The sequence below is a fragment of the Melozone crissalis genome, unplaced genomic scaffold (genome assembly GCF_028551555.1).
Source record: "Melozone crissalis strain CALT ecotype California unplaced genomic scaffold, PUWL_Pcris_2 ptg000016l_1, whole genome shotgun sequence".
NCBI lineage: Eukaryota > Metazoa > Chordata > Aves > Passeriformes > Passerellidae > Melozone > Melozone crissalis.
In genome coordinates, this window is record NW_026535794.1 from 21,139,013 (window position 1) to 21,162,684 (window position 23,672).

Consider the following 23,672-nt stretch of genomic DNA (forward strand, 5'->3'; position numbering starts at 1 on the left):
TCCTGAGGGCTTATAAAACTGATATTTTTTTTTGGTAATGTTAAAACGTCCAGAGGCAAAACAGAGCCTCCCCTTATTTTGCATTTCATGCCACAGTTTTTCTTTTTTATTTGTTTGTTTCTTGAACACAAACTGCCAAGTAGAAATGTGTCCTTTTTTTTTTGCTCCTGCTGCTCAATCTTCCTTCCAATTCAAATACCTTTTTTACAAGCTGGTATTTAGCTTTAGTAAATAACCAATGAGACTGCATCTGTCTGTTCTGACATTTTACCTGTTGTCTCCATGCTGTCTCCACAGTTTGTCCTTGCTGTTTTCCTTTAGATATCTTCCAAAAATTAGAAGATACAAATACTTTGTCAGTGCTTCGAATGAGCATAGTAATTCCACCTTAGCCACTGCAGTTAACATAGAAGGTCACTTCTTACCTGACAAATACTCTGGGCCAAAAAAAAAAAGTCATCCAGGTGTTATTTGTCAGTCAGGCTCATATAGTATATAAGTGAGTTTCCTAGGACAGCAAATTATTATAATGGTTGTGGTGCAGGTGGCAGACAAAAACAGGACAAAAAGACCCCATGTTTCATTCATTCACTCTTCTCAGCCCTGTAATCATTGTGTTGTCTAAGTATTTTTATAACTCAATTTACCTGAGCCTTTCTTTTTTATCTCAATAATAAAACCCTTTTAGCATCAGTGAATATGTGCTGTAGGCTCCTAGGTGCCAGTGGAAATCTATGTAATGTGCCAGCTCTTTGAAATGGAAGAGTGGAGAAGATGACTGTCTGGGTTACAGCAGAGTCAGGGAATGATTCCCTGATACCCTGAACTGATTTGTTTGAAGAAGTGAGTCCCCAGGCCTCCTTTAAAGCAGGAAATGCTAAAATTAGCTTTCTGGGAAGAAAACAAAGTTTTCTGGGCTGTAAACCCAGCTGCAGCAAATCCCAGAGCTTCATGTTGAATCTTTAAAAATTATTTCTAGGAATGCTGTCTGTATTAGAGTTTATTTGATAGAAACCTTTTACTGGTGTGAGCAGATGCCTTGCAGAACTGCCCCAGTTGGGAGCTCCTGTCCCCCAGGACAGCGTGCTAGGATGCCTGTGCTTCCTGTGGCACTGTGCCAGCTGGTAGAGGCAACTTCTGACAGACCAGAGTGTCCTTGTAAGTCACAAGAGGAGCTAAACTGGATGCATAGGGTGAGCAGAGTTGGTGTTCTGACTTGTAAAGACCTGGAAATGGAGTTTTTCTGTGTGAGCTGGTGAGCTTGGATAGCTCTAAACAAGAGCAATTCCGTTCAGTAGAGACAGCTGTGGAAAGGCTGCAGTGTTCTTGCTTTGTAATTGGTGCTTTACCCAAAGTGCATTTTCTGTTACAAGTATGAGAGGGCCCTTACAGTTTCTGACAGAGAGGGCCTATGTTTCCTGTGAGATCTTGGAACTGGCATTATGGATTATGCTTTCAGTCTTCTCCCTACCAAATGTTTCCCTGTAACTTACTAAAAAATTGTCAGTCAATGCAGTTTCTTTCTGAATAGATGGTAATTTCTCATTTCATTTCTGACTCTTATCTTCATCTTATCAGTGTCTTTAGGCTAGAATTTGCTTTTGCTATATTTTTTTTCTCCTGAATAACTATAGTGTAAGTAACTCTTTGTGGTCTGTTATCCTATTAATTTCTGAAATTTTTTTGTAAGTCCAAGCATCTAAGAGTGATTTCTTGTTTATATTAAGGAATGAAACCAGATGAGCTACTCAACATCAGAATTGGCTATTTTGGTTTTGTGCTTTTTTCTCACGTTCACCCCACAAACCCTCCCTGCCCTGCACTTCTACTGACCCTTGTCTGTCCACATAGTGACTCAGTTTAGGGATCAGCTTCAGCAGGAAGGTAGTTCCATTTTCTGTGGCTGCAGTTCCAAGGCTGGTAACATACCAGCAGGCAGCTGCCAAATAGAAGGGCCTTGATCCCTGTTTGTCCATTTCCATCACTCTGCTTATACTCGCTGTGGTCTTAGATGGAATCTTTCTTGTCTGGTTTAACACAATAAGAAGAAAATGTATGTGCATATCCTTGTCCTTCTGGATTATTTTTTTGCCCTGGTAGTAAAAGTGGCCTATGAAAGCATTTAACAAGTGCAAAACCTGGCAAAAGAAAAACAGGAGTGGAGTCAGGTAAGTACCTATAATGACACAAGGCAGTTGGACTGCAAGGAGGAAGAATGTGCTGGACCAGGTCAGATCAGCTACAGCTGCAATGAAACTAGGTTTTTTTCTGCTTCTGCTGATTGAATTCTCTTGAGTTGTGAAGGGCTCAGTGGAATCAGTTTAGTTATAATCTCTAGTTCCGTTATGAGTTTGCTAAGCGTGGAAGATGAAATTTGTACATGTTGTCACAGGTGCCAACTTGAGCCAGAGACCAGTTTTAATGCAAATTCCTCTTAAAATTATAATTTATTTTTCTGTGTGGAAATTGGACGTGATTTTACTTAGGGTAGGATCAGTGAGTTGCCTTTAGCAATTGCAGTACTTCTATGAAGCAAACAATCTGTTTATTTCAAACAGGAATAAACAGAACAGAGAGAAGGAGGCTTTCAGATAATTGACCTCCACTGCTGCAACCACCAGACATTTTTTTTATGTTGCTTTTTATCAATTCTCATGCTCCACTTAAAAACAAGTCAAGTTGGCATCCCAACTCTTGTAAAACTGTTCAAAATAGACACTTCTAAGTGACAGCTTGAATAAACTCATGAACGTTTGGATCAGCACTAAGCTATTTTTGTTAAAATAATACGAGTTAGATCTTGTATGGAGACTTGGGTCCTATAGAATTTTAGTCATGACATCCATACCATCTTTTCTTCCTATTCCTCCAGTTATCTTAAGGCAGTTATTGTTTTTAAAAACCTGTATTATAATCCAGGCACAAATGGGAGAAACAGTAACATTGAACATGAAAGCCAAAAACGTCTTAATTCTTTTGACTTGCATGTTACAAAGTATTTAGCTTGTGAACAAATTTAAATCTCTTGAATGGATTTTCAAGAGCAGAGAGCTTTTTGGTTATATGTAGCAATGTAACCAAAGTTCTGGATCATGTAAAATAGCAGATAGTTTTATTTTACAGACAGTTTAAAGGAAAAATTACATCTGTAAATATTGGTCTAATGTCTTTAGATGATGAGCTTTGGAGATTCTATTAAGTAAATGAAAGAACAGGCATAAGAAATGTTATGTATTATCTTGGCCAGGAAGAGCCACTTTTCAAAACACTTTATGGTTTAAACCACTAAGTACAAGAGAATTATTTATATTATTTTGCAATTTTGCACTTGAGATGATTTCTAATAGTTTCAAAATATTTATGGTTAGTTATGTGAGTTTGAAACAAATGTACTTTTGAAACTTTCTGAAGTTCATTAGGACACCAGTACTAAGAAGAGATGTTTAATAGGTCATGCTAGTTAAATGAGGATAGTGCTGTTACAAATTACAAAAATAAAATAGGTCATGGAGTTCTAAAAGCAATCTATTATATATGCACCATGCACATTGTTATTAATAAATGCATAATTTGAATGTTTTTAGAGACTGTTTCTAAATATACATACATATGTATTCTAGTGTTTGATGTTGTTTCCTTTTTTAGATACTCAGAAGATTATTATCTTCACATAGTCACAAAACTGCAGAACTGCACCTGGGTAAGGAAACCAGAAGAATCTACAAAATTCAGGTAATTTTCATTGTCTCATTAAGAAAAACTGTTTACCCTAGATTTTTTTAACACGCCATAAATTTAAATACTCCCTTTTAAACAGATAATTTTGTATTGCTTGTCGTAATTTCTATCAACTTTTTGATGCTGGGGCTCTTCTTGTTTGGTGGAATTTAACTGTTCAAACTGAGTAGAATAAAAGAACTACATAAGTAATTTCATTTATATTCACAATAATGAGTGGTAAACTGACTTAGGTAGAATGAATTGAAATATTTCTGACATAAAGCCTACAGTGTTAAAGTACTGATGATGTTATTTTGTCCATTTGAACTGGCACTCTGATAAAAGGCTATAATGAAGCAGTGTGTTCCTTACCCCAAGACTATTGCCTGTGTTGCAGAAGTGCCCAAGGCACTCATTAGGTTTGTCACTGCATGTCATGGCCCCTGAGCATGACAGCACGTGATTCCGTCTGTCCTTCTTTGGGATGGCACAGAAGGACATGCTCAGTAGGGATGGTGGGCTCTGAAAAGACTAAACTCTCATTTGGAAATCATGCTGGTTTTAAAGAACAGCTTCACTGTGCCATCCCTGTTTTCTCCAGGGAAAAAAGCTCTCTTGATTTACATTTTTACATAGATCATAATTAAAGATTCTGTCATGATTGTTAAAAACAAATAAATGGACTTATCTTCCAAGTCTTTGGAGTTAACTAGCATTGAGAGCTTAATATCCGCATGCTCATCATGATCCCTTTGGAAGAAGCAGTTTTGGGGTGGTGGGGAACAGGGTGAAGGGTTTTGTGCACCATAAATTGCTGTGTTTGCTGTGTATCACAGCTGACTAGTGGTGTTTCCCAAAGCTGAGGTAGGAGTCTACACAGAGTTAAAGAAACTTTGTATTGACTCAGGCAGGCCTCAGCTGTGCACAGAGCTATCAGCCTGACAAGGAGCTGTAAAGCAGCCCCTTCCATCTCAGAACAGGCAAGTGTCTTGCACAGAGTTGATGGGAGATGAAGCTGCTCTCACCTGCTCTTCACCCTGCTACATTTGAACTTTCTGTTTTCAGATCTATTTTTCTTTAACTTCTCTTCCTTCCAAATGGACCAGCCACCACAAACCAGCTATTTGCTACTGCTTCTGCTGTACTGGGTGTTTGAATCAGTGGCACTGTAGCCACTCCTTTGTCCAGCCTGACTTCTTCATTTATTGCTTATACAATCTCCCCTCCACTGGGCCACCTTCTACATCTTCTAGGCCTATGGGAATCAAGCATCCAAAGCATCATATAAGACTGGAGTTGAAATACAGGATGCTTGCTATTCCTCATGCTGTCTTTGGTTTCCAGCAAGGAGTCTGGGTCATAAATAGTCAAGGTAGGTTATGCAACCAATGATCAAACTGGAAAAATTCAAAAGACAAAACTGTTGGATGCACTAAGCCACCAAAAAGTATGGACTCTATGTACATTGAGATGATCTTACTAACTTTAATTTAGCTCATATACCAAGCAGAAAACCATCTTTTAAAATCCATGGTTCAGCACAGGCTGGACAAACTTGTTACTGAATCAACATTCAAGGGCTGTGCTGTTGTGGTTTTCTTGATTTTTAATATCCAACCTAGCTGGAGTATTAGCTAGTTCATATGTACATAACCCATGCTGCAATTCTAATGACAGTACTATGTATTCTGTTCCTGAAATTTTATCTGATTTTATGTCATCAAAGATTTCCATTGACATGACTAAGGACTGGTGCTTTGGTGTATGGCATTGTGAGTGATTCTTTTACAAAAGATGGGTGCTTTTGCACAAGTCTTTTCTTTCTTTTTTCATTCTCAGTCTTCTCTATTGCTTTTTGGAAATAGTATATTAAAATTTTATAGTTGTCCTTAATCTGTGACCATACTGGAGATTTTCTAGGCTCTTAGCAGTTGGTCAAAACAGTCTTTAAAATAAAAATATTTTAAAAAGAAAATAAAATTTTATTTAAAATTTACTGGCTAAATCTCCATGCTTTCAGAACTTCCAGACTTATTTATCAGACTTAAGCTTCCAACTAGCTTTAGAAGGGCACTTGAGCTGAAAAATGATGCATTAATGGAGCTATAAGGGTGAAAAAGTTCTGGAGTTGTACTGAAATAAATGAATTAATAATCACTGGGCAGTAGAACTCTTCCTTTTTTTTTTAAATTTAGCCTAGTGTCAGTAATAGCTGTGTAATACAAATATTTTACAGTCTGAAAATCTCATTAAGTAGGTAGATAAACACACCCATTTGCAGAAGAGGAAATTAATCTCTGAGGGGCTGTGCAGCAGAAATTGGGTACTACAGCCAGCCACCTTCAGCAGGAGAAACTTGAAGCTGTGTCACATTATTCACCTGCCAGTGCCACCAGAAGTCTGCCTGCTCACAAGACTGCAGAGAAGCTGCTTGACTTCTTTTCCTGTTTGTCCATCTGTTAAATGCAGTGAACGCTTAGATGCTTCTCAGGCGCGGTGTCAATTTTTTGACATCTCTCTATTTTCCTGAAGTTCTGAAGAGCAGGCATGCATATTTATAAGGGATTTAATGTCTTATGCTTCAGGGCATACACTAACCTCTAATTAATAAGGTTCAAGAGCAGCTTCTCCTGGGTAGTTAGTTTTTCAGAGAAGCTTTCCTGTGTTTTCCTTTGCAGCTTTTGCTGCTGGCTTCCACTGTGCTGCTAGTGGAGTGAAGGAATATGTGATCTAAGCCAGTAACTCCTGTGTTCCTAGAAGACAGCACTGTGTGCCAAGGAGTACACATCCATTCACAGTGTAAGCTGCTCTCCCAGCAGATCCAGGCCAAATAAAAGAATATAAATTAGAAGTGCAGTTGAGGAAATACATACTTGTCTTTTTATTTGGCAGAAGGGTTACAGCTGACGGCCATGTCTAGCATAAACTACAGTTTTTTTGCCAATTCGCTGTTGGAGAGCAGAGTCCAGGCTGACCCTCTACTACCTGGCTCAGCTTTGTCATGCAGCTGTGCTAAATGTGTCCATTGTTGTCCAAGGGCTGCCCTTTCCCAAGTGGCTCCCTCTGAAGCTGCTCTGCTGTGCTGGCTCACATGCTCTTGGCTGGGCTGCTCTCTGGCAGCGCTCCCTGGTTGTTGATGGCTACGTGATGTTTACACATGCATTTCTCAAAATCAAGAAGAATAAGGAAGCAAGTACAAGCCATGGTGTTCTCTTTAATACCTCCCATATTTACAGTCACTCTTTTGTGGTTGATTTTTTTCCAGACTCTGTCAGGGAACCAATCTCCTGGCATTTCACTTATTTTAGTGTCAATAGTGATGACATCAGCATTGTCAGACATAGGCTGCCCTCAGAGGAGCAAATGGAAGCGCTTGGTTCATTGCTCTTGAAATCTAGTTCAGATTTATTGTGCCCCACAGTAGTATTTGTCAGTCATTGTTAAAAGATTGGTGCAAGTAGCCTCCTACTAACAGTGATTTTGGAGTCTTCTCCAAGATTTATTTCTAGGGACATATAGAAAACTATTGTTTTATTCTGACTTTTCCTTTATAAAATTAATCTTCTCTTGACCTTTTAAAAATTTATTTTGTTCTTTATGGCTCTTCAGTCATCTAGCATCTCCTCATTATGCCTTTTTTTACAAGCCCACCTGAATTCTTCCTTCCTTTTCAGATACATCAGCTCTAACTTGTTTTAGACAGAACTAGTGCTAGGATTTCTTGTCTGTAAGGGAGAAACTTGGTAGAAACTTGGAAAAGTGGGGGAAATAATCTCACAGCTGCCTGGAAAGGTTATTCTTAAAGGTCTAGGGAAAAAAAAAGCTGTGCTGGGTAGCTTTCTCTGCAAAGGATCTTCTAGTTGCAGTCAGCAGAGTCTCAAGTTCCCTAGGTAACCTGAATATTAATTATTATATCAGTATTCTTCAAAGGTTTTCCGCTTTAAAGAAATACTTCATTACTGCAACACATTACAGAGCCCAGCTAAGTGCAAGCTGTAATTGTTTTTTACACCTCCACATCTGTCTGCTTTACAGACTTACAAGCTTAATTTACTCTCATTTGGGGCATACACCAATGGTATCCAATAATCTGCAGGTTTCAAAATAGTTGTGACTCCAGCTTTTGCAGACAGCTACAAAATATTTAAAACAGGCTTCAAAATGAGGGGAGAAAGGCTGAGCACATGCTGTGTTTCAGAGAAGCCTCTGAGCATTGTATTTCTGGGCTGTCTGAGCTTGAAGCCTATCAAACAGTGCAATAGCACTGCAGGAGTGACATCACACTGAAATAGTGAGCTGTGGGTACTGGGCCCTCTCCCCATGGAAAGACCATTCCAGACAAACCTTATTTGCATCTCATAATGAAGAGAGAAGGATATTCCCAGGTGTAAAACACAGCTTTAAAATTCCTGATGTTACACTGCAGTCTAGCTGGGGGCAGAATGCTGCCCCCAACCAAAATATTTTAATTTTTTTTCATTTTTAAAGGAACATTACTACTTTAAAAAAAGAACATGTCTTTTTGAAAAGAAGAGATAAAAGATCCACCATTTTCCATGTCCTGTTATTTTCCCCCTTCCTTTTTATTCCACTTGACCTCTATTACCCTTTTCCCACTTTAATATCTCTTCTAAAAGTGTGTGTTAAACATTCCTGCAGATTATAGAATACCACTTCTTGAAGAGATTAGTTTTGTTGCAAACTACACTGTAACCCATATAACAGTATTGCTTATCACATCTGTGAACTGCAATGAACCCCAGCTGCAACACAAATAAAACACACTGCAAGGTCAATTTATGCTTATATAAGCTCACTCCACCACATAATCAATAGCTTTTCTAACACTAAACAGATCAATATTTTTGGTGTAATCTCTGAAATATTCCAGTTTACAAGAAAGCTCACAGAACTTAGACTGCAGAGAGATTAAGAGTACATTTGCTGCACAGATTTAATAGATGATATGTAAAATAATGAGCATATATTCAAAGACATTTTGAATGTCTCCTATTTCAGGAGAGAAGAAGATGGGTGGAGAGATAGTAATTAGTGACAGTTTGAAGCAAGACTTGAATCTTTTAATTGGTCTACAGACTATTATATACTTTTCTAAAGGATAGAGGATTCCTATAAGTAGAATCTAATTTTGGATTAGTCTGAGCTAATCATGTCTTCATGGCAGACTCTTTAAATAGTCTTTGGTTTGAAAATTTTATTACACTTTTTACATATTCAGCCTTGATTTCAGATTCAACCCTTTTGGCTTTCTTTGTCTTAGACATTTATGATGTTACATCATTTGTAGGCAATTCAAGGGCTGTCAGTGTAGCATTCCCCTTCAAAAATGTTCTGCTTCAGATATCAGATTTAATCACTTTTTTCTTAATTTTGGAATATATCATAATATGCCTCATTGTACTTTGGTTGACACATTGACATGGATTGATAAGAGCCTGGAGAAACCTGTGTCATTGTCTAGAGCCCCCAGTGCAGTACAGTAAGATAATTGCTTCCTCATTATAAAATATTACAGCAATGGACATAGATAAAAAGTAGTCTTCCTGTTTGTAGTTGTGCCCTTGAAATTTTGTTGTTACACAGTGGAATTTTTTGTGGCTTCTTCTACTGCCACAACAGTCTCTGCAGGATGAAACCTTAAAGTCTTTGATGTCTTGACATGTACAGCATAATGACTCACATGAACTAATGATTACAAAGGTCCAAGCTAGGTAAAGTATTAAAACAAAATTAACAAAACTTTTTCTGATTTTTAGTAATCCATGGACTTTTGTTGCTTGAATGCTTTGCTCTTTGTTCAGATGATCTTGTGAGCTGTGCTGTGATGTCCACTTAGCTCACAGGAGTCACTGCTTTAAATATTTGCTAGCTTTTATTTGTGTTTGGTTCTCTTTTATATGATTTTTATTTTTTGTGTCTAGGGTAACTGAAAATCCACAAGGAGATACATCTATGTAAGCATTACTGGTGTCAGTAATGTGTGGGTGCTTTATAACAGGGCTGATATGATACTGGTTTTGCAAACAAACATTCACTTTATAGATGTTTGTAAATGATGACTTAAAATCAAATAGATTTACATCATTACTGGAAAAAGTTTGTCCTCATTACAATTAAAATATTCCAGTTGTTGAAATTTTGCACCTTGCCTAGGCAATTTCTTTTAGTCTTTCTTTCCTAATACTGAACTTAAGCTTTCTTTAGAGCAAATTAAAATTGTTTTCCTCACCTTTCCCACCATAGCCTTAAAGGACAGTTGAGCATCTTTTATTTTAACAATGTTTTGAATATTTTGATACTTTGGCAGCATCTCTCTCCATCCATTTTTCTCCTCCTCCCACCCCAGTTTAGTCCAGTGCATAACAACAGTGAAATATTCCACACTGTTCTCAGCAGTGACAAATGCCCTCAGGCCACAGCTCCACTGGCATTGGTGTCAAACTGAAGCATTTTCAATGGAAAAAGCTCGGTGGAATGGAAGTTTTTAAACTCTGCAGAAGCTTTTTACATAAAGACAGATTTCACACTCATTATAGATTCTTCCAGTATCACTCAGAGTAAGGGCAGTGCTGGCTTTTGAACCAGCTGAGAGAATCTGCTAAGCCTGGACCGACCTTTGATTGTTTTAGCCCTTGTGATTGGTCCACCCTGAGGTGATGAAGATGTTGAGATGTTTGCAGTATCTTCAGGATGTGTGCACACTGGGACTTGTCAGCAGGCATGTGCAGCTTGTTCAGAAGGCCTGAATTAGCTAAAATGCATATATTCATACTAGAACAGAACCAAGATTTTGCTGCTGTCTTGGCTACAGAGCAACTGCGGGAGCTGCAAAGAAACTCTATCAGCATATTTAGAGCATGTGTATTCCACTAAATACAGTGGACCATCCATATGAAGTGCTTGTTATGCAGAAAAATTTGGAAACGTGTAATCAAGGCAACAGCCCTCTGTTACTGCCAACAGTTCAGCATGGAAAAACTGCATAACAGCTGGAAAATAACATTATTTGGGTCATCTCAGAAGCCATACGATTTTGGTAACTTTCTTCAAGAAACCAGGATATTTGTAAGGTGTCAGTGGCCATGAACCTGAAGAAATTATTTGGATGCCATAGGCTCAAAACTCTGTACCAGCTGAAAAACAATGCAAACTTGGGTCCCGCATCCTTTGGCCACAAAGGAAAAAATTCAGTGAAAGTGTATGGTGAGCAACAAAAAACATTCTTCTGTGCAACTATATTTGACTCTATTTTGTCTAATGTGATCAGAACTTCCCAGAAAAATGCAGCACACCCCTCCACTTAGGTTATTGACTAAGGTTATGACTGTACTTACTGGGTCCTATGAGATATGTATTACCAGGCAAAATGGTGTAGTCTTTTATCAGGTTCTGATTTTGTTCCTCACTTATTACAAGTGACTGTTCTAGATAATGCAGTCAAATCCCTTTCTGCTTATCTTGGCATAAGAAATATCTGTGTTTGGATTTATGCCTCAGGATTTAAAAATAACTCTTAGATATCACTCAGCTCCAAATCCTTGCAGGAGAACTGTTGGAGGAAAAGGCTTCTCCAAATAAGAAACTGTCAGCAATAACCTCTGCTGCAGAGGAGATATTTTCCAAAACTAGTGCCCTACAAAACTTGGGTACTTTGAGTCAAGCATCACCTTCAGTCTGCACTTGTCATGCACGACTGGATCATAGCACCCTTTGTTCTAGGGCAAGCCCACAGTCTCTGATATAAGCTGAACTTAAACCTTCTTACTGTAAGCTACATTGATGTTCTGAAAGCTCTGAGATGGATGCTCAGCCTGTATAGCAGCATCCAATCTTCCAAGAGCTGCTTCCATGTCTCAGGGTTTTCTCCCAGTCAGAACAGACAATGTGTATCACTTCCTAGTCCAAAAAAAAGTTACTTCTGTTTGGTGCTGTTATGATTTGAGCCTTGTTTCTTATCCCACCATCTTAAGTTTCCCTCTCTCCAGGTGGCACCATACATGAGTTAAAATGTTGTCTTGGCTTTGCAACACCTCACACGGAGCCTTGTAGGATACATGTGTTAATCTTAGGAAGCAAATGCTCTTCAGTGAGTCCTCAGCTCCTGACAGACCGCATATGAATGACATTAATACTCTGATGAAATTGCAGTAAGAGATTGCTTGAACTGCCCGGTCTCTACCCCTTCCTCATCATTTGCTGTCGGTTGTAGATTACCACGTGTCAGAGCTTGTACAAAGTCCTGTGTGAGCAGATTGCTGAATTCACTGCCATGGGTGTTGCTGTCTGCAGTTACATGCATTCCCACTAGAGCTCATTCCCAGGGATGCTTGGGCACAGTGGGATTCTGTGTCATGATTTGATCTAAGTAAAATGTTTCTATTGTTACCGCCAAATTTTAGCATGGATATTTGTCATTATTCAGTATGTATTCTTTTGTTCTTACTGTGTTTCTGGACTAGCTGGGCTCTGTTTTATTTTCTCAGTGAATCCATAATTTTAATTTAAACTATTACTTTCTTATTAATTCTGATACCTGTTTTTCTTCCACACTGTTTCTGCTTTTATTGAAGCACTTGTTCTTGTGGAATGAGTAATAAAAAGCAAAAACATGTCATCTCTATTAATTAATAGGATCTGTTATCAGCTTGCTTTTCAGGTCTGGTAGGCATCACACAAAAGAGCTCTTTTACTAAATTTGTCAGGAATATTCTGGCATTATTCCTTCTCCTCTGAATGTCCAGTGGTTGACACAGATAATGTTTAGGCCTACTTCATTTAGCTTCAAGAAAATAAACAAGGAAATCAACATTAAGGGTTATGTGATTCCTCATTTCCATGTGAGTGCCAGGGAGCAGTGAAGGACAGCTGCTTCCTGAGGGACAGGGTGTGGGATCCCAACACAGTAACCTGGCCAGAGAGCAGAAACTGGTACCTGGGCTCGTCCCATCCCTAGCCAGGAATAGGGCAGCCCTAGCCCAGGCATCCTGGGAAAAGGATGGACACAACTGGAGCCGGGCCCTGCTGTGGTGTTGCTGGGGCAGTGACTGATGGCTCTGGAAGATTGAAATAGGGTCTTGGACCCTAGGCAGGATGGGGACAGCTCCAGGGTGCTGGGCAGTAGTGAGGCTGGGTAGTGCCCTCAGGACCTGACAGTGAGATCTGAATCCTCTTACTGCCACAGTGTTTATTAAGAATAGAATGAGCTGGTTATAGCAAAAAGTGACAAGAAAGAAAAGCAAGTATGCTCCAGTCAAAAGTCACTGGTTCTGTAACATCCTGTGTTCCCAGACACCATCATTTGACTCTACTGTCTTACTGCACCCGTTTTACTTTGCATATATATACATATATTTAAAGTAGGATACTAGATACACACAGAGAAGTGTTCTCACCATTGGGTGCCTCCTGACCACCAAGCACAGTCACAGTTCCATCCACAGCCTTGGACCTTGTGGTTCTCCTTAGCCCTGCCCCTTAAGGTTTTGATCAGGGCAGTGGGAATCACCATGTTTGGGGAGTGGAGTCAAATGCAGCTTAAGGAAATCTGAACCCTACTGGTTCCTCTTTCAGGAGTGTCATTTCCTGGTTACTCTCTTAGTGTGGGTGTTTCAGATCTGTGCTATCCCAGCACTCAGTCTTTCCCAGTGTTCCTCACACATCTGGGAACCTTGCCTTGGAGGAGTTGGAGAACTAAGTATGAAAAATGTGTTAATATATACCAGTAAGTCGCAGTAAGTCACCTGACAACTGAAATCCTTCCTTCCTTCCTTCCTTCCTTCCTTCCTTCCTTCCTTCCTTCCTTCCTTCCTTCCTTCCTTCCTTCCTTCCTTCCTTCCTTCCTTCCCTCCTTCCTCCCTCCCTCCCTCCCTCCCTCCCCTCCTCCCTTATTTTGACCATTTTTTTCAAGAGAAGTGAGATTGAGAGTTATCCCAGACCTGTTCATTCTTTTCCCTGTCTTCCAGGAAACATAATCTTTAGGTTTTTCTATGTGCTGGACTATGCTTCAGTTACATCAGAAACATTAAATTATTATTATTAACATTTTATAATAATAATTAGTATTTTATGCTGTTTTTGTTATTGTTGTATTTTCTCTGTCTACACTGTTGATAAAGTGAAATCCAACAACTTCTCTTAGCTCTGTCTTAAACCAATAAAGTCAGCTCACTTTCAGGAAGAATTTAGCTTCTAATATTTAACTAGTTTCAACAATTTGTTTTACTTTACACATTGAAACAGTATGAAATTAAACTTTTCTATTTGGCTGTAATGGTAATTTTTTTTTCTCCTCAATTAACCTTCAGTGTGGTATTTGCAAAATTCTGGGGAATTCTGTTATAAGACTGTTTTCTCTTAATTGTTAGTAGTTCTCTTAGTATCTCACCTAATGAGAAAGCTGTGTCCTAGCAATTGATACATAATGTCTGGCCATGAATATTTCAGCCTTACAGACTGAAAATCAGATCCCACAGCAGCAGAGAGGACGTTGTTGCCTATAGCAAAATAAATTATAGTGTTTTGGATCTGATTTCAAAGGTCTGATGGGGATTTTAAGTTAATTTCATTTCACTGTTAATAATGTAGAATGTTTGCACACATAATATTTTTATAAGTTTGGAGGTAACAGGAATTGTAAGATGAGTAATAGTCTTCACTCCCACAAAGGTTTGAGTGAATCCCTTCCATTTTAATTTATTGAAGGACTTCTGTTAGGTGTTTTGGGGAGCAGCTAGGCTATCTGTCTAGCACATCTGTCTTCTTTATGTGCAAGTTGTGATGTAAATTATTTAATGCCTGTGGTACTGTGCACAGGAAAATCGTGATGAACAGTTGCAGAAATTATTGATTAATTGGCTTGCAATCATTTAGATGTTCACTAAGTACCACTGCCAGTACCTTCCATCTCTATCTCTTTTATCCCTGTTTTTTTTTTTTCCTTCTTCAGACTTCTAGTTTGTTACGACCACTTGTTCAATATTGGTGAAAATCACATTTTTAATTCTTTGGGGACTGAAGTCTCTCAGTGTTTCTATATTAATCTTAGCAATTAATAATATTGAGGAGATTGATTACATCTTTTTCTCAGTGGGAAAAGGAGACCAAGAGATAAAAAAAGTTATCAGTTCTGATTAGATTCTGAACATTTGCTGTGAAAATGGACTTGCATAGCAAAGCAAGTCAAAGGAAATGACATCATAGAAGGTTAATGTAGCCTTTTGCTGCTAGTTAATTCAAACTGGTGTTCATTGATCTGGTTCTCTAGCACTGCCTTTCTACTTATTTGCCTCTCTTTGAGCAGGTTTTGTTTGTTTGTGCTTTTTGCAGGTCAGAATTAACTTCCTGCTGTGATGCAGTTCACAATTTTATTGCTTCTCAAAACAACAGCCCACTGGGAAGTAACATGAGTTATGAAGTGGACAGTAAAAAGACTATTCTCATTACACAGGACATTTTTAAGATGCTGCCTGTGGTAAGAACTATATATTTTTCATATTATAATCACAGTATATGTATTTTGGGTTAGTAATTGAGAGACTGTGATTCCTCTGGAAGAGACCCATTAGCCCCTGTATGCACTTCTTTATTTGCCTTGCAAGGTGTTGTTTTGTTGGTTTTTTTCCCCTTCCTCTGCAGTGGTAGAGGTATTTACAGGTATCATAGATCATAGGTTGGAGGTTGAGTTGCTATAGAGCACTGGCTTGGCAGCCAGTTCAGGAGCAAATACTCTGAAAATGTTTGCCTTGCTTTTATCATTCCTGTTTTTAAAGGCATTTCAATCTGGAAGAACGTTTCATATTCCTCATATGCCCATGCCATTTCCAGTGCAGGCTTCCAGTGGGCATGTAAGTTATGAAAGATATTTTGGTGGTAAATCTGATACAGAATAGCATAGAACATAATAGAGTAGAACACAGAAATTTCAGTTGGAAGGGACCCTCAATAATCACATAGTCCAACTGCCTGATGAATTCAGGGCTGACCAAGTTAAAGCAAGTTATCAAGGACAAGGTCTGAATGCCTTTTAAACACTGACACCTGGCACATCAGCCACCTCTCAAGGAAGCCTGTTCCAGCAACTGACCATCCTCTTAGTAAAGAAATGCTTCTTAACATACAGTCTAAACTTCCCCTGGTGCAGCTTGGAACCCTTCTGATGTGTCCTGTCCAGATATAATGGAGAAGAGATCAGCACCTTCCTCTCCCTCAGAGAGCAATGAGATTACCTGTTCTTTTCTCCAAACTACACGAGTCCAAAGCCCTCAGTGACTTTTCATAGGACATTCCTTCCAGCCCTTTCACTAGCTTTGTTACCTGCTAGGGGAGGGTGTTTGCAGCAAGAAGCAAAGGTTGAGAAAAGGAATCAGATTTTGTACCTCAGGATTACAGTAGACATACAAGATCTTGAGACTAGACAAAGAGTTTTTATTTGGTTTATTGAAGCTAAGGACAAATAGGAGCCCTCTTGCCCATCTCTGACATTCTCAATTTGTGAGATCCCAGCTACTATGGGTCTAGTTCTTCCTAACACTGCTCTCAATCAGTCTTTACTGACTTCATTGCAATAGAGGATTGCAATTGTAATTCCAAAATTAAGCTGGAGAAATGAAAAAGTAGTATGCTTTATGTGCACATATACATGCTAAGGTAGCCATAATTGCCTGGTCTTTGTGTTCTCCTAGTATCCTTTCAGAGTTGAACAAAATATTTCAACATGTTGTTCTGTAATATATTGCCAGGCAAATATGATATTTGCCCTTCCCCACACTTTTTGCCTTGTTCATAAGTGTCCCTTCTTGCTTCTCTTTGGGCAAGCTGATGAGAGAAGAGAGAAGGATAATGCTTTCCATAAGCAAGTTTTGACTCACTTTTACAACTGGGTTTAATTTCTGTACTCAAAATATCCCAGCTGTTGGCCTCTGGTAAATGTCAGTGCTCCCACAGCAGAAGATGTTGAGTAAGATGTATGAAAAGTTTCTGAGACTGGGATAACAGCCAGCTATATTAACGTCAGCTTAAATAGCCAACAATTTGCATTAATTTTCTAGGTTGTGAACTGTGCTGGTTCTCAAGTGGATGCACTTAGCTCCCACTCAGCTTCTCCACTGCAAGACAGCAAGCTGTAACAAGAGGAGGAGCAGAGAGGGTGAACAGCCAGGAACAGTAACCTCTTCTGTGTGCCCTCACATTCACAAAGAGTTAAGCCAGGACACATCATTATCCTTTACATATTCAGGTTTCCCTAAATTCATTATTCTGCTTCAAATGTAATTGTGGGATGACAGAAATGAGGACAATTTACAAAGTTACCTTCTATTACCTGAGAAAGTAAATTACTATATGACAACCTCCAGTCTGTTACAGTGCAAAGGAAAATGGGTAACTTTAAACTATCTTCAGTGTAAATTAGTTCCTTAGTTTGTCAAGGTTGCAATCCTCTACTAGGTATTTTTAGTGTTAAGTGTATTTAAAAGGTACCCAGTTTTAACAATTCAGTGTTATTCTCTCAAAGTTCTGATAGCAGAAGTAACAGTTCTCTGTCTATTGGTGCCTACTTTTGGCTCTTGGCTGTCCCGGTCTGGCAGCCCTGTGTGCTAAATGGTGAATGCTTCTACTGGGATTTACCAGTTTAAACCTGCTAGAGCAAATAGACACAAAGAAACAATCAAAACACTTATAAAGAACTGGCTGCATCTTTTTATTTGTTTGCAGTCCTCTCCTCTTTCAGTCTATCCCTTCAAGAACTGTGCTGTGGTTGGAAATGGAGGCATTCTGAAAAATTCCAGCTGTGGAGCTGAAATCGATAGTTCTGACTTTGTGTTCAGGTAAGAGCTGCTTCATTTTCCTGAAGTGTGTCCCCCATTCTAAAAACTTGACAGGATTGGAAGTGTGCCAGTGCCAGTTTGTAGCAATGAGGAAGAATCTTGACAATTTGTTATTTCTGCCTCTTTAAGGATACTTCTGCTTTATAGTTTTCAGAATGCTGCTTTCTAATTAAAGAGCATGCTGGATGATACATGTATAATTTGTGATTGCTGGGTCACCTTGCAGTGATGTGAAATGTGATTATCTGAGAACCTGGCATTTCTGGTTATTTAACATCCTTTAGGAGACTGGTATTAAATGTCATATGTGTATCTCTGGTTTAACAAAGTGTTTACTTAGACATTGTTTGGCTCACCCATGTAGCTACCTAATTGTCCCAATATTTGTTTCATATGTTACTCATTTAAAAAATTAAGCATTTATTTAAGTAGTGTTTTTAATCTCCCTGGACAGACTGGGAGAAAACCAGGCACACTCAGAGTGTAATTTTGCCCACTCTCTCAGTATGTGACTCACAGTTTGTAGTTCATGCAAAGAAACAGAGCAACAGAGGGAAGGTTCTTTTCTCAGTGATGTCCAGTCACACAGCATGCTGGATTTAATTTCCTTTTCTTATTTTTTCCTAAAATTTGAAAAGCTAAAAAAAGAAAAAGTCTTTCCAGTTAGATAAGTGTTTTAATAAAAATGGGAAGTCTCTGTACTAAGATGCTAAACTTAGTAAGGGACTGAATTTAAGAAAATGCTTTCTTTACATTTTATAGAAATCACTGTTTCTGTGATAGGGCAAGTTATGCTGTTGTTAGAAGACACAGTAGAAGACTTTCAGCATTGTTTAGGCAAGAGGAGCAATATTTCCTAGCAGCCAGCACAGGGCATTCATAGACTCCTGAGATTTTGACTGTGCTCCTGGTTTGTGATACGATTTATGAAAATGAGCTCTCTGTGCCCTATTTTAACCATCTGTACAGTAGATTAAGTATCTTTACTAGAAGTGCTGTAAGCCTTATTTAATATTTGTAAAGTGCTTAGACATCCCTGGGAGCTGATGTGAAAGTGTCATTGCACAAGAGAGGAATTTGCAAATAGTAACTGTAAATCATTTCTGGTGCACATCTGTTTAAGCAAATATTTCTCAATTTCAGGTGCAACCTCCCTCCAACCACAGGAAACATTAGCAAAGATGTTGGCAATAAAACAAACCTTGTGACTGTTAATCCAAGTATCATTGCTCAGAAGTGAGTACTGCTGCAAATCTGTTTCTGTGCAATGGTGTATAATTGTTTGACATGATTTAGATTTTCATGGAAATCCATTGGGATACCAGCATTGAGAGCAGTGCATGTAGATTATTTCATTAAGCCTTAGTTTCCATGTGAAATATGTGCTAGTCTAAATGGAAATCTTCTAATCCTGGCCTTTTTTGTAGCATAAAGGAGTCAGCAATACGCAGATTAGCAAGATCCCTTGGCTGATACTAGTCAGCAATTTATGGCAGGGTAAAATCAGTGATTGTTAGCCCAAGCCTCTTCTTTTTCCTCCATGACCCTCATGACCCCAGGCATTTAGAAAGGAATTGTAATCATAAATCAGGACAGGCTGGAAATGTGTGTCTGACTCTCTCAGCAGCACTGTGAGCACGTGTTCCTAGCTAATGGGCTTGGAGGCTGTTCTGATGAAGGCTGTTTCCTGAATGGAGGCCCAGCTTCTCTAATCCATTATTTCAATCCATATGAAAGCTGCTTGCTCACACACTTTTTTCTCAGCAGAGGTGGGGTTTTTTTCACCTTCTTGATGAAAAGAAAATCTAATAAGGCCAGCCTGACTAATCTGACATCTTCAGCAGGCTGGAACTGCAGCTTATCTATGAAAGGATTGCTGTGCCATGTTATTTACTGCTTGCTAATCTCACTGTATTTTATTGTCTGTCATAACTGTGTTGTCAAAAAGACAACATAAGGCAAAGCTTTTTTTTTATTCCTTGAAAGGAAGAAGGAAAAAGTACATTGAGTGCATAGAAATTAATAACAGGCATTTTTCTTTGATTCAGGGATAGAAGTTCATTTTTTGCAATGAGTACTAACTATGTTAATGCTTATCCAAACCTTTTTGACTTCACTCAAGACAAGTTATTGCTTCTCCAAAACTAGATTTAGTTCATTGATGTTAGTGGGGCTGCACAGGGATATGAGGAATGGAAATTGTCCAGTGACTCAGCATCGTTGGTGACTTCTGACCTGATCCACAATTTTTCTGGGCTTAATCAAAGTGTTCTGCCACAGCTGCACTCATTTTTTAGCCAAATCAAGTCACATTAGGGTTAATAGAAGTTACACTGAAGAAAATGGGAGATAAGCCTGTGGGAGGATTAAGTGAGAGTACAAGAGGACTTTTATGATTTTTAAAAAGTATTTATTTAAATATTCAGAGAAAACTGTAAATGCTTTTGAAGAAGCAGGAGGAAGCAGCCTGGTACCATTTAGCAGAACCAAGTTTGTTTCTTCTCTCAGAAGACCTATTCCAACGTTATTCCCTGTAATTTCTAATTCTTTGTTTGCATACTGGCTTAGTCTGATGTTATTATTGTTAAGGTTAATCAGCCTTTGAACTGTGTTTGTCAGGGTGTAAAATGTAGGTGAACTCTCTTGAAGAAAAGCACAGCTCTTATGTGTCCTAATTAAACTGGCCTACACTTCTTACAGTGGCAGGGCTGGAAAGGAGATTGAGACACTGTTGAATTGTCCAGGTTTCTAGCTAAGGAAGAATAGAGATTTGAATTCTGTCCTGGAGGCTCAGTATTTTACAGTGAGTAAAAACAGAGAAAATTCTTGTAGCAGAGCACAGAAATTCACCCTTCAAACACTTTTCCTAGACATGGGCTCAGGCATTTCTTGCTTGTTTAGGCTGTGTGACTCTTGCATGCACATAGGTTCAGAGTCTAAAGGAGGGCCTGAGTCTCTCTCATTCATTTTGTTTCAGAGTCTGGTGGTAATGGCACTTTTCTGGGAAGTAGAAGCTGTAAGTTTAAACCCCTTCTGGTTGAGAAAGGGTGTATCACTCCTTGCACTAGTTCTGCAAGAGGTAGCTTTTCCGTGAATGCTTTGAATGGAAATGGCAGTGGCTGCTATCCTCTGTTTCAAAGTGGTGCATGAAAAGAGGGTTTGAACCTACTTGAGTTGTGAAGGGAAATGAAACCAATTTTTCCAGCTTCTGCTGGAGTTGTAAAATTGAACTCTTGATAGCCTTAAAAAGGTGAAAATAGTGCGCTCAAATAGACAACTACCTACAAAAGAGGACTCAGTCCTTTGAGCTCCAAAAGGGGTGGTCCATATGTTTAGGTGATTCAGAAAATTCAGACCTATAGAGGACATGAGTTGAGTTGCATCACTTCTCAGATAACTTGGGAATTTCACTAGTCAGTGTTTGGGAGCACAGAATTTTGCAGTGGTGAGAGCTAGGACTCTTTGCTCTTTGTTGGTGACTGAAAGAATCTGAGAATAAATCCTTGTCCTTTGTGAAGTTAAAGCTCTAAGTCTTTACAGATCTCCAAGTGTTCCTTTTGTAGTTGAAGGACATAAACAGGGATGCCTGTATTTTTAGCTATTTTAAAAGTACATCCTGCACTTGAGGACACACTAATCTTTAACACTCCAAGACTGCTCACATGCATCCTTGCATTTCCACAAAGGGCAGACACAGAGATTTTGAAGAGAGATTTCTGTATACCTGTTGATGTAAGAAACAAGTTTCACAAAACGCATATGGTATATATTGTAGTGCATGTATTTTTAAACAGAGAAGGTATGAGCACAATATTTTTTTGCATTCTTCCTAATTTCTTGAATTGATCAATTCTGTAAACATGTCCTAGTCTCATTAGCAGTGAATTTGATCTGCTTCAGTATCTCCTGTGTTGCCAGTTCAATCCTATGTAGTGTGTTCTTATTATACAAGAGTCAGATTTTCATAGCTGCACATATGACAACATATAATAGGGTGATGTAAATTTGCAGTGTAGACAGCCTGAACTGCTGCAGCAGAGTTCTTAACATCTTTGCAAGTGCAGTTGTGCTGTTCTGGTCTGTAATGTTTGTATCAATGCTACATTCCATTCCTAAAATGTTGTACTTTGCAGATACAACAAGCTAAATGAAAAGAAGACCGAATTTCTGGAAAACATTGCGGTCTATGGAGATGCTTTTCTTTTACTGCCGGCATTTTCCTTCAGAAGCAACACAGCCACTTCTTTTAAAGTATACCACACTCTGAAAGAGTCCAAAGCAGCCCAAAGGGCAATATTTTTTCACCCCACTTATCTGAAAAGTCTTGCCCAGTTCTGGAGAACTAAGGGTGTGAAGGCCTACCGGTTGTCATCTGGTTTTATGATCACTAGTGCTGCCCTTGAGCTGTGTGAGAATGTGAAGCTCTATGGCTTCTGGCCTTTCTCAAAATCCACAGAGAAGATGCCAATCAGCCACCACTATTATGACAACCAGCTGCCTAAACCAGGTTTCCATGCAATGCCCAAAGAATACAACCAGATCCTTCAGCTTCATGGCAAAGGCATTTTGAAGTTGCAGTTTGGTAAATGTGAATCGGAGTAAAAAGGTAGGTCCCATTCTTACCACATGAAATGTCTTTATTAATGTGCCAAGGGAAACTTGTTTTACGAAGAGTGAAACTGTTCTTTCTTAGAGAGACATTTCTACCTTACTCTCTATGAAAGTTGTATTTCCAAATAAGTGAAAGATTGAATCTTTCTGAATAAATATGTATCACAGAGTTGAGAAATGTCTTCCAGCTGTGAATATTAGAAGGGGAGCATAGCTAAGTACAAATTATCCCCATAAATCATTGTCAATCAGAAGTGTCTCCTTATCTCAGATCCATGTCTCTGCCAACTTATGTTTGGTTTGGTATCAGTTCCTGGGTACCAGCCTCCATTAAGAATTCCTTTATTTATCACACATTGTGATCTTCAGAATGGATAAACATCTTCAGAGATGCCTAATCCTGGCCCAGCCTTTCCATGTGTATAGAGGGAGCAGAGTAAGGATGGGGATTGTTCCATGAAGGGGAAGCAATCATCTCTGGCCTCGTTGTCTCTTGTGAAACGGTAGAGATTGGAGCAGTGTGTGCTCATGGCCCAGGGCTGCAGAGCAGCTTGTGGATGGCAATGACGGAGCTGCCATACACTACAGCAGATCTTGCTCAGCATTTTACCTAGAGGCAGCTCAGAATCTGGGAGTTACAAATATAGGATGAAGTGTCATTCCTTTTCCTTTGTTTTATCTGTCCCAACTCCTTGGAGCTTTACCTTCTGTGTATTGCCTCAGAGAAATGCAGCACAGTCTGGTCTCTGACCTTGAGCCAATTTACTGTGTACACACTAGAGATGACTCTGAAAAGATTTGTCTGCCTGTTTTCAATCTTGATTTGCCCTGTTGAAAAAGTAGGGCCAATTTGTATAAATACTTCTTCATCTTTTAAGCTCAGAAATTCCTGAGCTCACAATACTGTTGTCAGAGTCTCCTTTCACAGACCTCTATTTTTCCAGGGGGTCCAAGTTAATATAATAGTAAGTGATGTGTACAGTAGAACTGCCATTGTATACTATATACTTTAATTGGACTGATGTAATGTCATGACTGTATTGCTCAAGTTAAATAGAGAGCATCATCTTGTTCAAGCCAGAAATTTCAAGCTTAAAAGCTAAGGGCACTTTTCTTCTGGCTAGGTTCTGAAATGAAAATATCCTTTTTTGATATTTAGAAAACATGTTGTCAAAGATATGTTCACACTTACTTTATCATCAGAGAATGCTAAGTTTTAAAATAGCAGATTGTTAGTACCAGGAAGGCACAATTTTGTTCCATTTCAAGGGGTTTTTTAAGAGATAGAAAAATAAATGGCTTTCAGATTATTAAAATAATATAAAACCTGTGAGAAGGGATCTAGAATCCATATAATGAATCCATTCTCCTTGTCCATGGCAGGGGATTACCTAGGAGGAATTGAATTGTATATATAAGGGCTTGCATTTTTTGCTTGTAAAAGGTTGCAGTGTATTGGAAAGGTTAACACATACATAATGTATTTTTTCTTAGTGG

The 23,672-nt window shown here is 38.8% G+C and overlaps 1 protein-coding gene across 1 annotated transcript in view; it reads left to right on the forward strand.

Moving 5' to 3' along the window:
- ST8SIA6 (ST8 alpha-N-acetyl-neuraminide alpha-2,8-sialyltransferase 6) overlaps positions 1-23,672 on the forward strand; it is a 40,182-nt gene that overhangs the window by 11,371 nt on the left and 5,139 nt on the right. Inside the window, exons 4-8 of the mRNA XM_054273902.1 lie at positions 3,646-3,732; positions 15,067-15,211; positions 17,452-17,564; positions 18,708-18,800; positions 21,698-22,170. Coding sequence (XP_054129877.1) covers positions 3,646-3,732; positions 15,067-15,211; positions 17,452-17,564; positions 18,708-18,800; positions 21,698-22,166 — 907 coding nt within the window. The 3' untranslated portion in view covers positions 22,167-22,170. The remainder of the gene's footprint in view (positions 1-3,645; positions 3,733-15,066; positions 15,212-17,451; positions 17,565-18,707; positions 18,801-21,697; positions 22,171-23,672) is intronic.